The 19,372-nt window shown below is 46.2% G+C and overlaps 2 protein-coding genes across 2 annotated transcripts in view; one reads left to right on the forward strand and one right to left on the reverse strand.

The window, feature by feature from the left end:
* GSE1 (Gse1 coiled-coil protein) overlaps positions 1-496 on the forward strand; it is a 34,454-nt gene extending 33,958 nt beyond the window's left edge. Inside the window, exon 15 of the mRNA XM_007468414.1 lies at positions 362-496. Within this exon, the coding sequence (XP_007468476.1) occupies positions 362-496 (135 nt within the window). The remainder of the gene's footprint in view (positions 1-361) is intronic.
* A 5,301-nt stretch (positions 497-5,797) lies between these two features.
* Positions 5,798-19,372, reverse strand: part of GINS2 (GINS complex subunit 2) — a 17,411-nt gene continuing 3,836 nt past the window's right edge. Inside the window, exons 3-5 of the mRNA XM_007468415.1 lie at positions 9,063-9,162; positions 6,139-6,265; positions 5,798-5,923 (exon numbers count right to left, since the gene is read on the reverse strand). Of these exons, the coding sequence (XP_007468477.1) occupies positions 5,798-5,923; positions 6,139-6,265; positions 9,063-9,162 (353 nt within the window). The remainder of the gene's footprint in view (positions 5,924-6,138; positions 6,266-9,062; positions 9,163-19,372) is intronic.

Genomic DNA, 19,372 nt, shown 5'->3' on the forward strand with positions numbered 1-19,372 from the left:
CCCCCCCACCCCCCACCCCCCGGCAGCCAGGCTCAGCGCTGCAGCTGTGCTTCCTCCCGCCCATGGGATGGGGGCTTGGCTCAGATCGGGTCTTAGGTCTCGGCCACTCCCGAAGCAGCAGCAGTTTTATAGCGGCAGGGCTAATTTTTCAAATCTCAGGGTTGAAGCTGAGACAGCACCAGAGCCTGTACCTGTGAGCGAGCGCAGGTACTGTAAGAACCCGAAACCTCAGGGACAGTGAGTGCTGAAGGTTGGCCTCCAGCACATTTGTGCATTCCACACACACGTTTCCTTACCCCGTGAAATGAGTGCTTCACGTGAATCTCTCTCTCTCTCTCTCTCTCTCTCTCTCTCTCTCCAGGAGTTGAGGAGCCAGAAACAGAAGATAGTTTCAGAAAGGGAGCGACTCCAGGCAGAACTGGATCACTTACGGAAGTGCCTTGCGTTGCCTGCAATGCATTGGCCTAGAGGTTACTTTAAGGGATATCCTAGGTGACGGTTTCCCTTGCACTAGGCCGAACCTATAGTATAGAAATATTATCTATTTTATTACCTTGAATATTTAATATTTTTCACTGGGAGGTTTGAAGCTTAAAAAAATGAGAATGTGCCATGCATGAAGCAAAGGATTCCAGGCTCCAGAAAAAAAGACGAACTCGCCTTGACTTCAATGCAACTGAATCGCCTTTGTAATTCAGCGAGCAACCCCTGTAGAACACCCAGTTTTTTCCTTAAAAGGCAGTTTTATTCTTTCCCCACGTCATGATTTTTTAATCTGAAGATGAAAGGCTCCATTACCGACACTAAAATTCAATCATTTCTAGCCCCTGGGTGTGCAAGATTGGATCGGACCTTGGTGTTCTGCCTTGTGTTGCCATGTTACTAGGCCTCGAGAACCCACGTGGTTCTGGCTGCAGGGGGTGGTGGCCGGTCTCAGTCCTCCCCGGGGCTGAGACCTACCTTCAGTGGAAGGGAGGTGGGGTGCATTTTTAAGTAAAGGGCTTTATTTCAGTTACTTTTTCTGCAAAAATTTTCTTCAAAGCAACAGGTCCTAGGAGCACACAAAGCAACAGTGCTGAAAGCCTTACCCAAGGCTTTTCCCCAGAAAAGCTCTTACCTTTACCTAAAAAGCGAATCAACTAACTGAAGGTACCTTTTTATTACTTCACGGGGGGAAATGTACAGAGCTCTGTGTACACATTTATTCACACCCACCAGATTGTTACTGCGGTAGGGGTGTTTTCATACAAACGTAAATTTTTGAGAGGAAAGTCAAAGGTGCTTCAGCCTTGTACTGTGTATATATATTAAAAAAACAAAGTTTTGTATGTTTTTATTACTTTAATTATTGTTATAAAAAAGCCTGCCATTTTTAATATGTGGTTTGGGGGGATTTTTGTTGTTTGTTTTCCTGTTTGGGGGTTTTGTTTTCGTTTTGTTTTTCTGGGCAAAAAAAAAAAAAAGAAGAAAAAAACCTTGCTTTTAGTGTTTGTACTGCTGCTGGTCAGGACATTAAGATATTGAAGTGTTTTTAAAAAAAATTAAAGAAGAAGAAAAGTAAAGAGCTTATTACCACTGGCGCCTATGCGATCACTTCATTCTTGAGTTGCACCAGAGTGATGATGTAGAAAGCCATGGTTACGACTGACTTCCTCTTGTGCCCCGCCCCTGCTCCGGACTGCAGCCAGTTCACCGCAGCCCATGCTATGAAGCGAGGAGGGGCGGGCTCCAGTGGGAGCCAGGTGGACGCTGTGTGTGCACCTGCACCTTCACGCGCGCAGGCGCACACGGGCTTCGTTAAGAGCCTTTGAGGAAGGGAGCGGCTGCTGGGACAGGATGCTGAGGTGGCTTACGGCCGTCTGCGCACGTGCAAAGTAGAAACTGAATAGGGCTTATTTATTTAGATGCAAAGCTTTGTTTGTACCAACCTGAAAGTAGGGTGAACAATGTCTGCGCAGAACTTCTCTTCTTGGACTGACTGACTGTGCCAACCACAGGAGCGGCTAGGAACGGGGATGAGGCAGGTTCAGGCAGGGTGAAATCTAGATCAGGAAGGCATCTCTTGCCCAAATGGGCCTGAACCAGAGGCCAAAGCAGCCAGTGGTTGGTCTGCCCGGGGGAGGGGAGGGGCCCCGAGCATCACGCCCTGGGCCAGGGGAAGGGCTGGCTGACCTTCAGGAAGGCTACTCACTGTGATCAGTGGCCATGCCCTCGGCCCCAGACCTTAGCTGCGCAGAACAGCTTGCTGGCAGATGGCACTGTGTCACTTTATCTGTTCCCACACAGTTTGCTTTGCACGTCTGCCAAGAATCTTCCAGTTATTAGCAAACTCAGACAAAAAAGTGCCGCCAGTATTATCAGCAGTCAGCAAGTGCTTTTCTCTCTACAGAAACGACTTGACGAGAACCAAGGGCTCTTCCGGGGGCCTCCTCCCCTGCGAAGACACAGGGCGCCATGTGCCACAGGTGGCGACAGGTGTTTAGAGGGAGCCCCACTGCCAATGATCAGGGCAAAACGTCACTGAATTTCTCTACCTAAAATCTGCTTGCTGTCTCTGAAGGCCTAAGGGTTATTACATCTTAACGCTTCCCGCCAGTCCTCCTAACTCCGTAGTAGGAAATGTCCGGATGCCTTTGCTCCTCGGCTCTGGTAGGGGTCCTGGCCAAAAGGCAAAGGGATAAGTAGACCTGATAACGTGCACAGCCCCATCCTGTTACCACCTGAGCGGAGCGCCTGTGTCTGCTCTTTCGCTTTTGGGGAGGAGGATGTGGCACGCAGGTTAAAGGAAAGGGACGCCTGCCCCGGGGTGCGGCTGTGTCACCGAGCTAGAACTGCCTGCCTTCCCCCTGCCCCGCCTCTGAGCTGCTCCCTCACTCTGCTTCCCCATACTCCCACCGACCTGTGAGGGTCTCTCTGAATATTCTAAGGCTCAAGAAGTAATAGGACAATCAGAATATAAATACAGACCCATAAGGCAACACGAATAAACTAAGGAAAAGGTAACAAAGTGTCTTTTGAAAACAAAAGACTGGGTACTAAGGCTCTGGCACCACTGGGACATAGTACCCAATACTTGGGGGTGTTTCTCTTCCATTTAGTAGTTAGTTTTATAATCTGAAAACACTTATTCTGAAAGAGCATGGTAGGCATCAGAGCCTCTTTTCAGTTTGGGCTTAAAAACTGACAGAGAAATATGGAATCCCTGAAGCTTTTTGTTCAGCTGTTTCACACTGAGTTCGAAAGACAAAGTTCAGAAGCGCACCACATTTGCTCTAGAACCGATCATGGACCTTCTGTGTCAGTACTTTTGTGAACAGTCCTTCACGACCTGTGTCTTCCCACGGCACCTGAAGGGGGTTTCGCTAAACCTGTGCGGGATGGGATCCCTTCCAAAAGTGAGTCGTGTGGTTCTGCATCTAATCAGATCATTAGCAACAACCCCGAGCTTTCCCCCAAACTTGGCGCCACACGTAGAAACAAGCCAAACTGATGTGAAATATAATCTTAGTCCGTAATCTCAGATAAGTAAGCGACCAAGATAGGCTCTTCAACAGTGTAGTCTGTATTCTAAAGGAAACAAAACACTTAATTGGCATGAACATGCTCGTAGATCATACACCCTTCAGGGAAACTCGAGGAATATTAAAAGGAGCCGACACCTTCAGCAAAGTAGCGAAGCATTAAAGTATTCTAACAGCAAGTCTTACGTTTGTATGTGGGATGGTGTTTCGTCAAGTAGCTCACAATGCTGTCGCATCTCCAAAATGAGATTGCATACCCCCCTTTCCCTCTGGGCCACGGCTTAAGGTGTAGCAAGTTCCAGGGACCTGCCACCAGGTGGAGATGGTCAGCACCGCGATGCTATTCATCGTACAGCGTGGATTAGCCACTTCGCAGCAGCCCTGTCCTCTTCCAGGTAGCCACACTATCAACTTTACTACTTGCAGTAGCCTGTCCCCAACTTTCTGATCCAGCGCTTAACCTTAACTCCTTAACTCTACCTTGACCCGAGGAAGACCACGCTAATCAATCAGTCGTGTTACTCTCTCTGTATGTAGCTACGCTTAACTGCTAGAACAGTCAACCAGTACATGGAAGGAGGAGGAACGGTGCCTCGGTCACTCTGGGGGGCAGTTTAGATGCTGTGAAATTAAACCTGTTCTAAGTGTACTTGTTTGAATTAACTGTATTGTAATATTATTTGTTGAATGTAGTAATTAGGTATTTATGAATATATTGCTGTAATTTCTGACAACACCCAAAAAATAAAATCTTCCTAAATCATCTTAAGAGAAACCTCTTTTCTATGTTATAATAAGGCCAAAAACTAAAAATGAGAGCTCAACAGTTACACAGCTTTACAGGTAAAGTGTGAAGACAGACTTGACTGTGCCTCGGCCAGGTTTTAAGAGAAGGGGATTCAGGGTGAAATCTGAGATCCACAGACAGGACTCCTAAACCGCCACAGTAACATGTGGTTTCATTCTAGAACATTCCCCAGATTAACTCTGAAGGATTCTGCATAAGAGAGAGATGAAAAGACAAGTCCTGTCATCTCTTAAGTGATGAAGACCAGGTCTTCTGGGTCCTCAGCCCTCCACGTGCGGCCCTTCGGTGCTTGAACAATAGCTGCTCGAGCAGCCTGAGGTAGGTTTGTGTTTTAGACCCTGAAGGGTAAAAACACCAGCACATATTCTTTAGGCCCAGTTGATCACGCGCGTATACCCTTCATAACCCTCGAGATGACTGACGGCGCTACCACTGGAAACCAGCTGGTTACCGAACCTACGCATTACATGACAAGACGATCTTCCCCCACCCCACTCCCCCGCGGTAACGTACTTTTCTGTAAGGGACTGAGCAATGCTAGCGCTTAAACTTTTCCTCCTAGGGAAAAAAAACCAATACCGTTACCTGAGCCACTGCTGCCTAGAACTGTCTTCCCCTCAGTCCATCAAGAACCACTAATAAATAGGCCCCACTTTTCCCCCTGGCATCGTGTCTTCAGCTTCACTCACACACTCGATAACACGGAATTGATTTTCCCCTGACTTTCCTCTTGCTGATAAGCAACGCTTTAGGGCCTTACCCAGAAGCAGCCAAGAGCACAAGAGGTACCCAGAGTGTCGGTCGGAAGTTGACAGTTGCCTGCTAAACCTCTCAAGTTTGGTCCATCACATCATTCTAGCCACTTGGCCTGCTCCTTTGCGTGGCAGTTACGCAGGAAAAAAACCCAACAGAGCTGTGGGTTGGTTTCATCTTTATTGTGTATCGGGGCTCAGATGATAAATACGGGGTTGCTGCCACTCGCCACTCATCTGCTCCCCTCCGTGCGAAGAGCCTCTGTAGCAGACTCTAAATTTAGCCCAAGAGATCAGGGTCAAGAAGGGAGAAAACTGGCCGCGGCCACGTTCCCATCCTGCTACATCTCCATCTTAAAAGCAACACCGGACGTCACCGAACACTCACCTGCACACGACAGTCCCGTGCAGGAGACCCAGAGCTCTGCTAGGGAAATCATTCGTTCTGCCAATGCTTTTTCTCATTTCCCCATGAAAGGACAGCTGGCTCCCAGACACAGACGTGGAATTACAGAATGTCTCGAGGACTAAGCACAAGCCTGTTGCTTGCCCACAAGGTTATGAACCCATCCCTTGCTTCACTGCAGTTCGTTGCATACATTCAGAAGTGGTTCTAGAACTCTGGAAATGTGGGTACCTCTGTCACGTCCCGAGCACTCAGGCCACCCGGTGAGCCTCCTGCCGGCAGACACGGGCCTCTACAAACCAGTCTCTGCCTACAAGTCCTGAGACTGGGAGCTGTCAGAAGGTTGCAGGTTCGTGCGGAGTTTGTACATGTGATTGAGCGCTTGTGTGAGGAAAGCCCCACTGGTGTTGATCTCCATCAAGGTCAAGTTGTCCAGCTAAAACACAAGGGCAAACAGAGTGGTTGGTTGAGTCTTTGATTTCACAAAAGGTTAAATCTACTGGATAAAAATAAGGAACCAACAATGAGTAATAATTTTCTGAAAGCCCCGCATGGTTAGTTATCCCTTCCCGCGATGCCCTAAGCAGACAAGACGCCGCGGGCTGTCCCACAGAGCATCCGGCCTCCGTGGGCGGCCCACCACGTGCCCACCTTGGCGTGTGCCTCCTGCTGTCTCACGAAGCTGTCAGCAGACACCCGGAGCTTGGCTGTGCGAGTGTCCCACACGTCCTTGATCAGGGTCCGGATCTCATCTGCTTTTGGGATGTTGTCTGAAGCACTAAAGGAAGCAAAAGGTGAAATAAATCGCATAAGGAAGCACTCAGTAAACTAAGGCAACTTCCAGGTAGGAGTGGCTTCTGTGTAAATGCTGCTTGGATTTAGGCAAAAATGCACAAGCTGGTCTAGACTCAAAATTTGTTTCGCTTTTTCAGTTTTTTAAAATGTAAGGATTTCTAGCAGTTAAGCTTGGTGCCAAGAAAATTCAGCCAGGATCCTCACCGAGTTATTTGTGCTCATGTTAGTTGTCCCTGTGCAAGCTGTGGCACAAGGACTTCTGTGATTCACCAAGAAGAATTAGATCTTGGAGAAGCAGCTGTGAGTGGGTCCTCCTGACTCAGGATAACTGAGTGTTCATGCTATAGAATCTCCAACGAGAACGAATTTCTTTCAAAGGCTGGCTCAGCGGTCATGACCTCTAATGCTAATACCCCATCTGTTATCCAAGGGCTACAACCCACTAGGCAAAGAAGACGAAGGCTCTGTGCCAGGCATTTCTATCCTCACAAAATCCCGGAAAGATAGGGACTGTCCCACTCTACAGAGAAAACAGAGACACGTTTGCAAAAGTCACAGAACAAACTGCAAATTAGCATAAACAGCACACCTATACACAGCAAATTCTGGGTAACAGTTTGACTGACTGGAGTCAGCGGGGCCGCACTGAGAGCCTTCCTGTGTGACACATTTTTAAACTAAACTAACCTTTGAAGGAACAGACAAACTAGAAGACAAAAGCAAAAGCCAACGTCGTTCGTCACCAGGCATCCGAGGATAAGCTGGCCAGGCTCTCTCCACAGGCTGAAATGAGCCCAAGATGAGTAGATAGAGTAGATTCTATTTAAGACCCAAACATTTGGATCTTATGCTCTGAACAGCAGGTTACAGAACAAAGGACCCCAGCTCCTCGTGAACTGCACTGCAGAACCGAGGTCCCTTCACTGAATGGATGGCTCTAAGGAATTATAAAACAAGGGTTCCGATAGGAACTGCGTACGTAACGCACTGAACTTCAAAAACTGAAGATGAACCGGCCTCCGCTCTGCTCCCATATTCTCCCTTCTGCAGTCACACTCCCCTACGACAGCAGCCCTCTCATATCCTCCGGATGACGCCCGCCTGCCCAAACACCTTCCTGGGGACGCCGCGTCCACCGCCCTGCCCTCACTCAGTCCATGCAGGTCCCAACAGCCCTGCTCCACAAATCCAGGCCCTTTCACTTGTCCTTCTACCTACACTGCCCTCTCCCCTGGTAAATTTCCCCTCAGCCTCCAAGCCAGGGATCCCTTCTCTGGCAGCACCAGGCATGAGGGTTGCACCCCGACATACTCTGAACAGCATTAGCACACACTGCAGGGTTATACCACATCTGTCAACAGGGTCGCATCTCTTCCCCACAAAACTGGAACTCAAGCCTGCATGACCATCTCCACTACCTGGTGGGATGCTTAGCATGTTGAATGCTGAGAATGTTGTGAACTACACAACTGCAGCCACATGTCAACTCAAGGACAAGTCCATGTTGTGCAGATTTTCACGTGAATTCCACAGGTGGGCCCCCGGCCCCTGCTGCTCTTCGGGAGGCAGTAGGGAGCTTCCAACTTTGGTTCTGGTTCTGCTCTTGAATCCATCAATGAAAAGGTGCTCAGGGCTTCAAAAGCTTGACATTGTGCAAATTACATTCTAAGTAGCCACACTTGCCTGCCCCCTGCACTGATGCATTCATTCATTCCACAAACATGTGAGTACCAGGCACTGTGCGGGGGCAGGCGAGACAGTCCCTGCCCATGAGACCTGGGGGCGGGGGTGGGGAACAGCACAGGCACAGCAGTTAGAGCATTACACCTGACAAGTGCTACAGAGGGGTGCAGAGCTGCCACGAGGACAGGTACACGTAACCTGGGAGGGAGGACCTGCTATGCTAAACCCGAGGAGGGAGCAGGGAATAGGTGGACTTACTGGGCAGAAGGACGGTGTACGCACGCGCACGCGCGCACACACACACACACACACACACACACACACACACGTATGTGCCTGTGCACTCTGAGGACCTGGGCACGTGTGAAGAAGTGAAGGAGGCCAACGTGAGCCTGGACCCTAGAGAATCGGAGGGAAGGACCGCAGAGGGTGGTGCGAGACAGGAGAAGGGAACCAGGCTACATGGTGCTTCGAATACCACGATCAGGACTTCAGACCCTAGAGAGGCTCCGAGGAGCAGGGGACTGCAGGGGACAGATACAGGCAGCTGTATCTTTGAAAGGCCGCTCTGGCTGCAAGGCGGAGAATGAATTGGAAGCCCATGGGGAGCCGGAACTGGATGAGGGGAAACAGTTTTGCCCCAGTGGACCTGCCTTCTAGCCCAGGGTCGAAGGAAAATGCGACCCCTGGCCCTTTCCTGTGCAAGAGATACAAGAACGCAGATGCACAGGCCCAAAGGAGAAAAGGGGTGCAGCTCGACTAATAAAACATTTGCAGTTAAGAAAAAGGCTACTGCTGGAGATGATGGGCTGATGCTAGAGTCCAGTATCAAGTGACGGGTAGGACGCAGAATGGAAAGAACCGCGGGATTCACCAGGAGGAGAGGGAAGGGTGGAGAAAGGGGAAAAGGGAAACAGGGAGACACAGAGCCCGGCCAGTGTGTGCGCGCCCACAAACGACTCCCAGACTACTGACTGAGGACCTGGGGGCCAAAGCTACCACTTCCCTCGGTAATGAGCGTGGAGCACGAAAGGAGGTGGTCTGGGAACTGGGGGTTGCATCGTGCCTGTGGGCTCGAAGGAGTGAGAGGTACTTACTGATTTAACAGGAGTTTGCTGAGCTCCATGTAGTAAAGGCTGGGCATTGGGGTAAAAGTTTCTTCCTTCTGTTCATGATCCCGAACCTCCTCCAACTTCTCTGAAATTCAGAAGTGTGTGCACTTTACCACGACCATGAGCAAAACACAGTTTTAAAACCTTCCAAATTTACCAAGTACCTACCTTACCTAGTCAATCAACTAAAAAATACATGAAAAAACCCCACTTTTTGAAATAACATATCACTAAGTAGACATCACTGGGCCGACTTCCTCAAGCGCTTCTCTTAGAGAAGGTGGTAGATTGGGGTTATTGTTATTGCCGGGCCTGCAGAATCTATGACTGGAAACAGTGTGTCAGAGTCCGAAGGTCTTTTCTTAGGTAAAGAGTGAAGTATTCTGCCTTTGATGCAAAGCAGTGACGACAGCAACCAGTGGCCGGAGAAATTTACTTTTATATTAAACCCTGTTCAGCAGACAGCAAGACAACTTACAACGAATACAGGGCTGAAAGGCCCACGTCTGGAATCCAACTGCTGAGTCTAATTCCATCCACAGGAACAATCTCCACACGCCTCACCCCTCTCCCCTTCTGTCCTTCCTCCTGGCCTGAGAAAACCCGAGTCCTGAACCCGCCACTGCACGCTATGGCGAAGGGACACACAGACAGAGCTCTGCAGTGGGGCCTCGTTTGAAATGACTGGCCACGCATCTCCAGGGGCCCTCGGTGCTACCCTGCAATCCTTACACTCCCCTGCTCCAGCCACCCTCTCACTTTCCACCCTGCCCGCCCACTCCACGCTTTCTCCCCAACACCTTGCGGGGCTCCGCACACTACCGCCACCGCATCCTTCTAAGGGGCACGCTGGACCTTCTCTCACCTGCACGGAACCCCGCTTCGGCATCTGTCCCCACTCCTGAGTGATCCCTCTTGCCCTCGCCATCGGAGCCATCCAACAAACTCGATGCAACATCTACCAGCTTGAAAAGAAAACCCTCCCCTGACACCAAATCCTTCCCCAGCTACCAATCCATTTCTCATGCCCTTCACAACAAAACTTCGAGAGTTCCCTGGCATCGGCATTAACTGTTCGGGTGGGCGACTACCCCACCCTCTGACACGGCTCACCGACGCCACCACCTCAGCCAAACCCAACGGCCACATCTCAGGCCTTGTCACGTCTGACAAGGGCCAATCCTTGGGGTGTGTTTCTCACTTGGCTTCTGGGATACCGCTCTCCCCGAGTGCTCCTCTCATCTCCCCGGCTCCCCCAGGCCTTCCTGACCTCAACACACTGGAGGACAGAGCTCCTTCCCTCACCCCTTCTCCACCGCCTATACCCATATCCCACGTGTTCTCATCCCACTTCATTTAAACGCCACCTATGCTCTCAGGACGCCTTCCACACCTAGAATCCCAGCTCAGCCGCTCCCCTGACCTCCTGACTCAGATGCCCCACTACCCACAATATTGCCACTCGGATGTCTAACAGGCACCTCCAGCGTCGCATGTTCAAACCCCCTCCCGGCTCCCACCCTGGCCCACACTGTCCCTGTGATGTGCCCAGTCTCAGGAAACGGCAGCCCCACCAGCAACCCCGGTGGGCACCCTTACCTCTTCTCTCTGATCCCATGGTCTGTCCTTCAGCAAATCCTGCTGACCCTTTTCTTCAAAATACGCCTAGATGCCAACCACATCTGCCCGCTTCCATCAACTCACTGGGCAAGCCACCCTGAGCTCTTGCCGGGCTAACCCCCCACCGCCCTCTCCCCACACTCATCTCCACACCGCAGACTGAGTCTCTTTCTTTTCCACATCTAAATCAGAGTATGAAACACCTCTGTTCAAACCCTGCAACGAATCAAAAAGACCGACCATACCCAGTGACGGCCACGAGTGCAACAACAGGAGCTCGTACGTTTCTGCTGGGGTTACAGGAGTGGCTCAACCACTCTGCACGGCTCCTGGGCAGCTTCTAACAGAGCGAAGCACAGTCTGCCCTACGAGCTGCCAGTTCCACGACTCGAGGTATTTATTTACCCGAGAGAAATAAAAATACATACCCGCAAAAAGACTTAGACATGACTCTGCTCAAAGCAGCCTTCCTCACAGTAGCCTAAAATGGGAAACGACCCAAATATCCACCAACAGAAGGATGGGGGATCAAGCTGTGGAATATACTCACACAACGCAGGAAACACTACTCAGCGGTAACAGAATGACGTCATGACACGGGCTACAACGAGGGCGAATCTCAAAGACAGTACGATGAATAAGAGAAGTCAGAGAAAAACTGACATGCCAGACGGTTCCATTCATATGCCGTCCAAGAACAGGGGAGAACTAACCTACAGTGGCAGAAGCAGCAGCTGGCTCCTGCGCAGGACCCACGGACTGACTAGTGATTTCCACTCCTTGTCACCGCACGACTGCCCAGGCGTATGAGAAGCCTCAGGCAGACTGTCTCCACACCTTCTCTCTGACTCTGGCCCTCCCACGACACAGTTCTTGCCCTCTATCACCCGGGTTAGAATAGGCCAAAACTGACACAAAGGGACGCAGCGCCAACAGAACCAGGGCCTGGTGGGCCGGTGGGGAGGTACCTGCTTAAAAAAACGCCCTTCAGACCAGAAGGGACTGGAGTTTCCTGTCATGTTTCAGGACCACCAGATTCACACACCCCTTTGGGACAGGAAGTAAAGACAAAACACCTGAGCAATCTTTCTTAAACTGTATTTGAGTGCACCTGGCTCTAAGTGTCCTAGCTTCTAGGAGGTAGGTACCCCCAGGTGATTTCCAAAGGGAAGGGGATAATCACAATCTCTCAGAGGCTTTTCAAATTTCACACGCCCCCCCAACCCCAACCCCAAATAAATGCGACATTCATTCTTTACTAGTAATGAGCCATTCATAGCTCCGAGGTGAGAAAAAGACTGCAACGGTTCAGGATGAAGACCGTGTGCCTCTTTGAGGCAGTATTTTCTTTTCGGTTTTATTCCAACAGCTTTACTGAGGCATAATCAACATACCATACAATTCACCCATTCAATGGTTTTTTAGTATATTCACAGAGTTGTGCACCCATTACTTCAATCAACTTCAGAACATTTTCATCCCAAAAGGAACCCCATAATGGTTCCATCACCTGCTCAAACCCTCATCCTGAGGCAACCACTAATCTTTGTCTCTGTGGATCTGCCTGCTCTGAACAATTCATATAAATAGAAGAATACAATAGTTGGTCTTTGTGTCTGGTTCTTCTCCCACTTAATGTAACATTTTAAAGGTTCATCGGGACTTCCCTGGTGGCGCAGTGGTTAAGAATCTGCCTGCCAATGCAGGAGACACAGGTTTGAGCCCTGGTCTGGGAAGATCCCACATGCCGTGGAGCAACTAAGCCCGTGTACCACAACTACTGAGCCTGCGCTCTAGAGGCCTGTGAAGCCGTCGTGCCTAGAGCACGTGCCCTGCTCTGCAACAAGAGAAGCCACTGCAATGAGAAGCCCACGCACCACAACCAAGAGTAGACCCCGCTCACCATAACTAGAGAAAGCCCACGCGTGCAGCAATGAACACCCAACGCAGCCAAAAATATAAATAATAAATAAAGGTTCATCTGTGTTTGCACCCTGTGCCACAACCTCATCCACTGAGGTGGCCAAAAACAATACTGCCTTGGATGGACGATGCCTTATTGTCATGCATTCTCTCTAATGTAAGGTAACGACTCTGCTCCTCATGCTGGTCTATAGTTTTTTTTTTTTTTTTTTTAGATAGATTTATTTACTTCTATTTATTTATCTTTGGCTGCACTGGTCTTCATTGCTGCACGTGGGCTTTCTCTAGTTGCGGCGAGCGGGGGCTACTCTTCGTTGCGGTGCGCGGGCTTCTCATCGCAGTGGCTTCTCTTGTTGTGGAGCGTGGGCTCTAGGCATGCGGGCTTCAGTAGTGGTGGCACACGGGCTCAGTAGTCATGGCTTGCAGGTTCTAGAGCGCAGGCTCAGTAGTTGTGGCGCATGGGCTTAGTTGCTCCGCGGCATGTGGGATCTTCCCAGACCAGGGCTCGAACCTGTGTGCCCTGCATTGGCAGGTGGATTCTTAACCAGGGCGCCACCAAGGAAGTCCCTAGATTTTAAAATAAAGACTGTTACGAGACAAAGAAGGACACTACATAATGATCAAGGGATCAATGAAAGAAGAAGATATAACAATTGTAAATGTATATGCACCCAACATAGGAGCACCTCAATATATAAAGAAGATACTAACATCCATAAAGGGAGAAATTGACAGTAACACAATAATAGTAGGGGGATTTAACACCCCACTTTCATCAACAGACAGATCATCCAGACAGAAGATCAATAAGGAAACACAAGCCTTAAATGACAAATTAGACCAGATGGACTTAAATGATATTTTCAGAGCATTCCATCCAAAAGCCACAGAATACACATTCTTTTCCAGTGCACATGGAACATTCTCCAGCACTGATCACATGCTAGGCCACAAAGCAAGGCTCAGTCAATTTAAGCAAACTGAAATCATATCAAGCAGCTTTTCTGACCACAACACTATGAGATTAGAATCAGCTAGAAGAAAAAAACTGTAAAAACACAAATATGTGGAGGCTAAACAATGTGCTACTAAACAACCAATGGGTCACTGACGAAACAAGAGGAAATTTAAAAATACCTAGAGACAAATGAAAACAAAATCATGACCATCCCAAATCTATGGGATACAGAAAAAGCAGTTCTAAGAGGGAAGTGTATAGCAATACAATCCTACCTCAGAAAACAAGAAAAATCTCAAATAAACAACCTAACCTTAGGCCTAAAGCAACTAGAGAAAGAAGAAAAAACAAAACCCAAAGATAGTACACTGAAATAATAAATATCAGAGCAGAAATAAATGAAATAGAGACAAAGAAAAAATAGAAAATATCAATAAAACTAAAAGCTGGTTTTTTGAAAGGATAAACCAAATTGATAAACCTTTAGCCAGACACATCAAGAAAAAAAGGGAGAGGGCTAAAATAAATAAAATTACACATGAAACAGGAGAAGTTACAACAGAAATACAAAGGATCACAAGAGACTACTACAAACAACTATATGCCAGTAAAATGGACAACCCGAAAGAAATGGACAAATTCTTAGAAAGGTACAACCCTCCAAGACTGAACCAGGAAGAAATAGAAATCATGAACAGACAAATCACAAGTACTAAAAATGAAACTGTGATTTAAAAACTCCCAACAAACAAAATTCCAGGACCTGATGGCTTCACAGCTAAATTCTATCAAACATTCAGAGAAGAGTTTAACACCTATCCTTCTGAAACTATTCCCAAAAATTGCCAAGGAAAGAACACGCCCAAACTCATTCTATAAGGCCACCATCACTCTAATATCAAAACCAGACAAAGATACCATAAAAAAAAGAAAACTACAGGCTACTATCATTGATGAACAGATGCAAAAATCCTCAACAAAATACCGGCAAACCGAATTGAACTATACTCTAAAAGGATCATACACCATGATCAAGTGGGATTATCCCAAAGTTGGAAGGATTTTTCAATATCTGCAAATCAATCAGTGTGATACAGCACATTAACAAACTGAAGAATAAAAACCATATGATCGGACTTTCCTGGTGGCGCAGTGGTTAAGAATCCGCCTGCCAGTGCAGGGGACACAGGTTCGAGCCCTGTTCTGGGAAGACCCCACATGCCGTGAAGCAACTAAGCCTGTGGGCCACAACTACTGAGACTGTGCTCTAGAGCCCACGAGCCACAACTACTAAAGCCCACGGGCCTAGAGCCTGTACCCTGCAACAAGAGAAGCCACCGCAATGAGAAGCCTGCGCACCGCAACGAAGAGTAGCCCCCGCTTGCTGCAACTAGAGAAAGCCTGCGTGCAGCAACAAAGAACCAAGTCAGCCACAAATAAATAAAATAAAACAAAAACAAACAAACAAAACCATATGATCATCTCAATAGATGCAGAACAGGCTTTTGACAAAATTCAACACCAATTTATAATAAAAACTCTCCAGAAAGTGGGCATAGAGGGAACCTACCTCAACATAATAAAGTCCATATATGACAAACCTACAGCTAACATCATTCTCAACGGCGACAACCTGAAAGCATTTCCTATGAGATCAAGAACAAGATAAGCATGTCCACCCTCTCCACTTTTATTCAACATAGTTTGGACGTCCTAGTCATGGCAATCAGAGAAGAAAAAGAAATAAAAGGAATCCAAATTGGAAAAGAAGTAAAACTGTCACTGTTTGAAGATGACAGGATACTATACAAAGAAAATCCTAAAGATGCTACCAGAAAACTGCAAGAGCTGATCAATGAATTCAGCAAAGTGGCAGGATACAACATACATACACAGAAATCTGTTGCATTTCTATACACTAACAACAAAAGATCAGAAACAGAAATTAAAGAAACAATCCCATTTACCAGCACATCAGAAAGAATAAAATTCCCAGGAATAAACCTACCTAAGGAGACAAAAGACCGGTCCTCTGAAAATTTTAACACACTAATGAAAGAAATCAAAGATGATACAAACAGAGGCAAAGATATACCATGTTCTTCAACTGGAAGATCAATGTTGTCAGAATCACTACACTACCCAAGTCATTCCACAGAATCAGTGCAATCCCTATCACATTAACAGTGGCATTTTTCACAGAACTAGAACAAAACATTTTAAAATGCGTATGGCAACAAAAAAGATGCGGAATAGCCAAAGGAATCCTGACAAGAGAAAACGAAACTTGAGCAATCAGGCTCCCTGACTTCAGACTATACTACAAAAAAGCTACAGTAATCAAAAAAGTATGCTACAGGCAAACACAAAAAATACAGATCAAAGAAAGCTCAGAAACAAACACACAAACTTATGGCCAATTAATCTATGACTAAGGAGGCAAGCCTATACAATGGAAAAAAGACATTCTCTTAAATAAATGGTGCTACACTGGTACACAGTGTACCAGTGTGTACAGGACAGCTACATGTAAAAGACTGAAACTAGAACACTGTCTAACAGCATACACAAAAATAAACTCAAACAGAATTAAAGACCTAACTGTAAGGCTGGGATACTAAAAACTCTTAGAGGGAAACATAAGCAGAACACTGACATAAATCACAGCGAAATCTTTTTGATCTGTCTCCTCAAATAATGGAAATAAAAACAAAAATAAACAAATGAGACCTCATTAAACTCAAAAGCTTTTGCAAGCAAACAAAACCACAAACAAAACGACAAGACAACCCGCAGAATGAGAGAAAATACTTGCAAACGTTGTGACTGACAAAAGCTTAATCTCCAAAATTTACAAACAGCTCATGCAGCTCAATATCAAAAAAACCCCAAACAACCCGATATAAAAGTGGGGGAAGACCTAAATAGACTTTTCTCCAAAGAAGACATACAGAGGGCCAAGAGGCACATGAAAAGATGCTCAACATCGCTAATTATAAGAGAAATGCAAATCAAAACTACAATGAGATATTACCTTACATCAGTCAGAATGGCTAACATCAAAAAGTATACAAACAATAAATACTGGAGAGGGTGTGGAGACAAGGGAACCCTCCTATGCTGTTGGTGGGAATGTGAATTGGTACAGTAACTATGGAAAACACTGTGGACGTTCTTTAAAAAACTAAAAAGAGAGCTACCGTAAGATGCAGCAATCCCACTCCTGGTCATATATCTGGAGAAAACCACGGTTCGAAAGGATACATGCACCCCAACGTTCAGTGAAGTGCTGCTTACAATAGCCAAGACAGGGAAGCAACCTAAATGTTCACTGACAGATGAATGGATAAAGAAGATGTGGTACATATATATAGACACTGACAGATGAATGGATAAAGAAGATGTGGTACATATATATATACACATATATTACTCAGCCATCAAAAGGAATGACATAATGCCATTCACAGCAACACAGACAGACCTGGAGATTATCATACTAAGTGAAGTAAACCAGACAGACAAAGACAAACATCATACAATACAGCTTATATGCAGAATCTAAAACAAAATATGCAAACTGACTTATTTACAAAATAGAAACAGGCTCACAGACTTAGAAAATAAACTTAGTTACCAAAGGAGAAAAGTGGAGGGGAAAGATAAATTGGGAGTATGGGACTGACATATACACACTACTATATTTCAAATAAATAACTAACAAGGACCTACTGTATAACACAGGGAACTCTGCTCACTATCCTGTAATAACCAAAATGCGAAAAGAATTGGAAAAAGAGTAGATACATGTATATGTAAAACTGAATCACTATACTGTATACCTGAAACTAACACAGCATTATTAATCAACGAAACCCCAATATAAAATAAAAACTAAAACCAAAACAAAAATAAATGGGACCTCACTAAACTCAAAAGCTTTTATAAAATAAAAATTAAAACCAAAACAAAAATAAATGGGACCTCATTAAACTCAAAAGCTTTTCACAGCAAAGGAAACCATAAACAAAACGAAACGACAACCTACAGACTGGGAGAAAATACTGGCAAAGGATGTGACCGACAAGAAATCAATATCCAAAATTTACAAAGAGCTCATGCAACTCAATATCAAAAAAGCAAACAATCCTATCAAAAAATGGACAGGAGACCTCAATAGCCTTTTCTCCAAATAAAAAAACATACAGATATTCACAGGCACATGAGAAGATGCTCAACATCACTAATTATTAGAGAAATGCAAATCAGAACTATAATATCACCTCACACCAGTCAAAACGGCCATCATCAAGAAGCCCACAAACAATAAATGCGGGAGAGGGTGCGGAGAAAAGAGAACCCTCCTACTCTGTTGGTGGGAATGTAAGTTGGTGCAGCCACTGTGGAGAACAGTATGGAGGTTCCTCAGAAACTAAAACTAGAGCTACCATATGATCCAACAATCCAACTCCTGGGCATATACCCAGACAAAACTATAACTGAAAAAGATACATGCACCGCTGTGGTCATGGCAGCACTGCTTACAACAGCTGAGACATGGAAGAAACCTAAATGTCCATCTTCATAAAGAAGATGTGGTACGTATATACAATGAAATACTACTTGGCCATAAAAAAGAACAAAATAATGCCACTTGCAGCAACATGGATGCAACTGGACAGTATCATACTAAGTGAAGTCAGAAAGAGAAAGACAAATACCATGTGATATCACTTACACGTGAAATCTAAAATATGGCACAAATGAACCTATCTACAAAACAGAAACAGACTCAGAGACACAGGGATCAGATTGGTGGCTGCCAAACAGGACGGGTGAAGGGAGAGAGAGATGGACTGGGAGTCTGGGGTTGGGAGATGCAAACTATCATATTTAGAACAGATAAAAAAACAAGGTCCTACTGCTTAGCACTGGGAACCACAACCAACCTCCTGGGATAAACCATAATGGAAAAGAGTATTTAAAAAAAACCAATGTATATATGTGAATCACCGAGTCACTTTGCTGTACAGCAGAGATGCACACAACACTATACATCATCAATACTTCGATTAAAACAATGAATAAAATAATTCCATTTGCAGCAACGTGGATGGACTTGGAGATTATCATACTAAGTGAAGTAAGCCAGACACAGAAAGACAAGTATCACATGATATCACTTACATGCAGAATCTAAAACAAAATATACTTAGAAAACAAAGTTACGATTACCAAAGGGTAAAGGTGGAGGACAAGGATAAACTGGGAGTATGGGACTGACATACACACACTACTATATTTCAAATAAATAAGCAACAGGACCTACAGTGTAACACAGGGAACTCTGCTCACTATTCTGTAACAACCGAAATGGGAACAGAATTTGAAAAAGAGGAGAGACATGTATATGTATAACTGAATCACTGCTGTACACCTGTGAGTAACAACGCTGTTAATCAATTAAACTCCAAAATAAAAGAAAAATTAAAACGAAAATAAACACACGGGACCTCATTAAACTCAAAAGCTTCTGCAAGCAAAGGAAACCATAAAAACGAGAAGACAACCCACAGAATGGGAGAAAATATTTGCAAACGATGCCACTGACAAGGGATCACTCTCCAAAATTTAAAACAACTCGTGCAGCTTGATAAACAAGTAACCCCATCAAAAAATGGACCGGTGGGCTTCCCTGGCGGCGCAGCGGTTGAGAGTCCACCTGCCGATGCAGGGGACACCGGTCCGTGCCCCGGTCCGGGTGGATCCCACATGCCGCGGAGCGGCTGGGCCC

Source organism: Lipotes vexillifer, unplaced genomic scaffold, assembly GCF_000442215.2.
Source record: "Lipotes vexillifer unplaced genomic scaffold, Lipotes_vexillifer_v1.1 scaffold23, whole genome shotgun sequence".
NCBI classification, from domain to species: domain Eukaryota; kingdom Metazoa; phylum Chordata; class Mammalia; order Artiodactyla; family Lipotidae; genus Lipotes; species Lipotes vexillifer.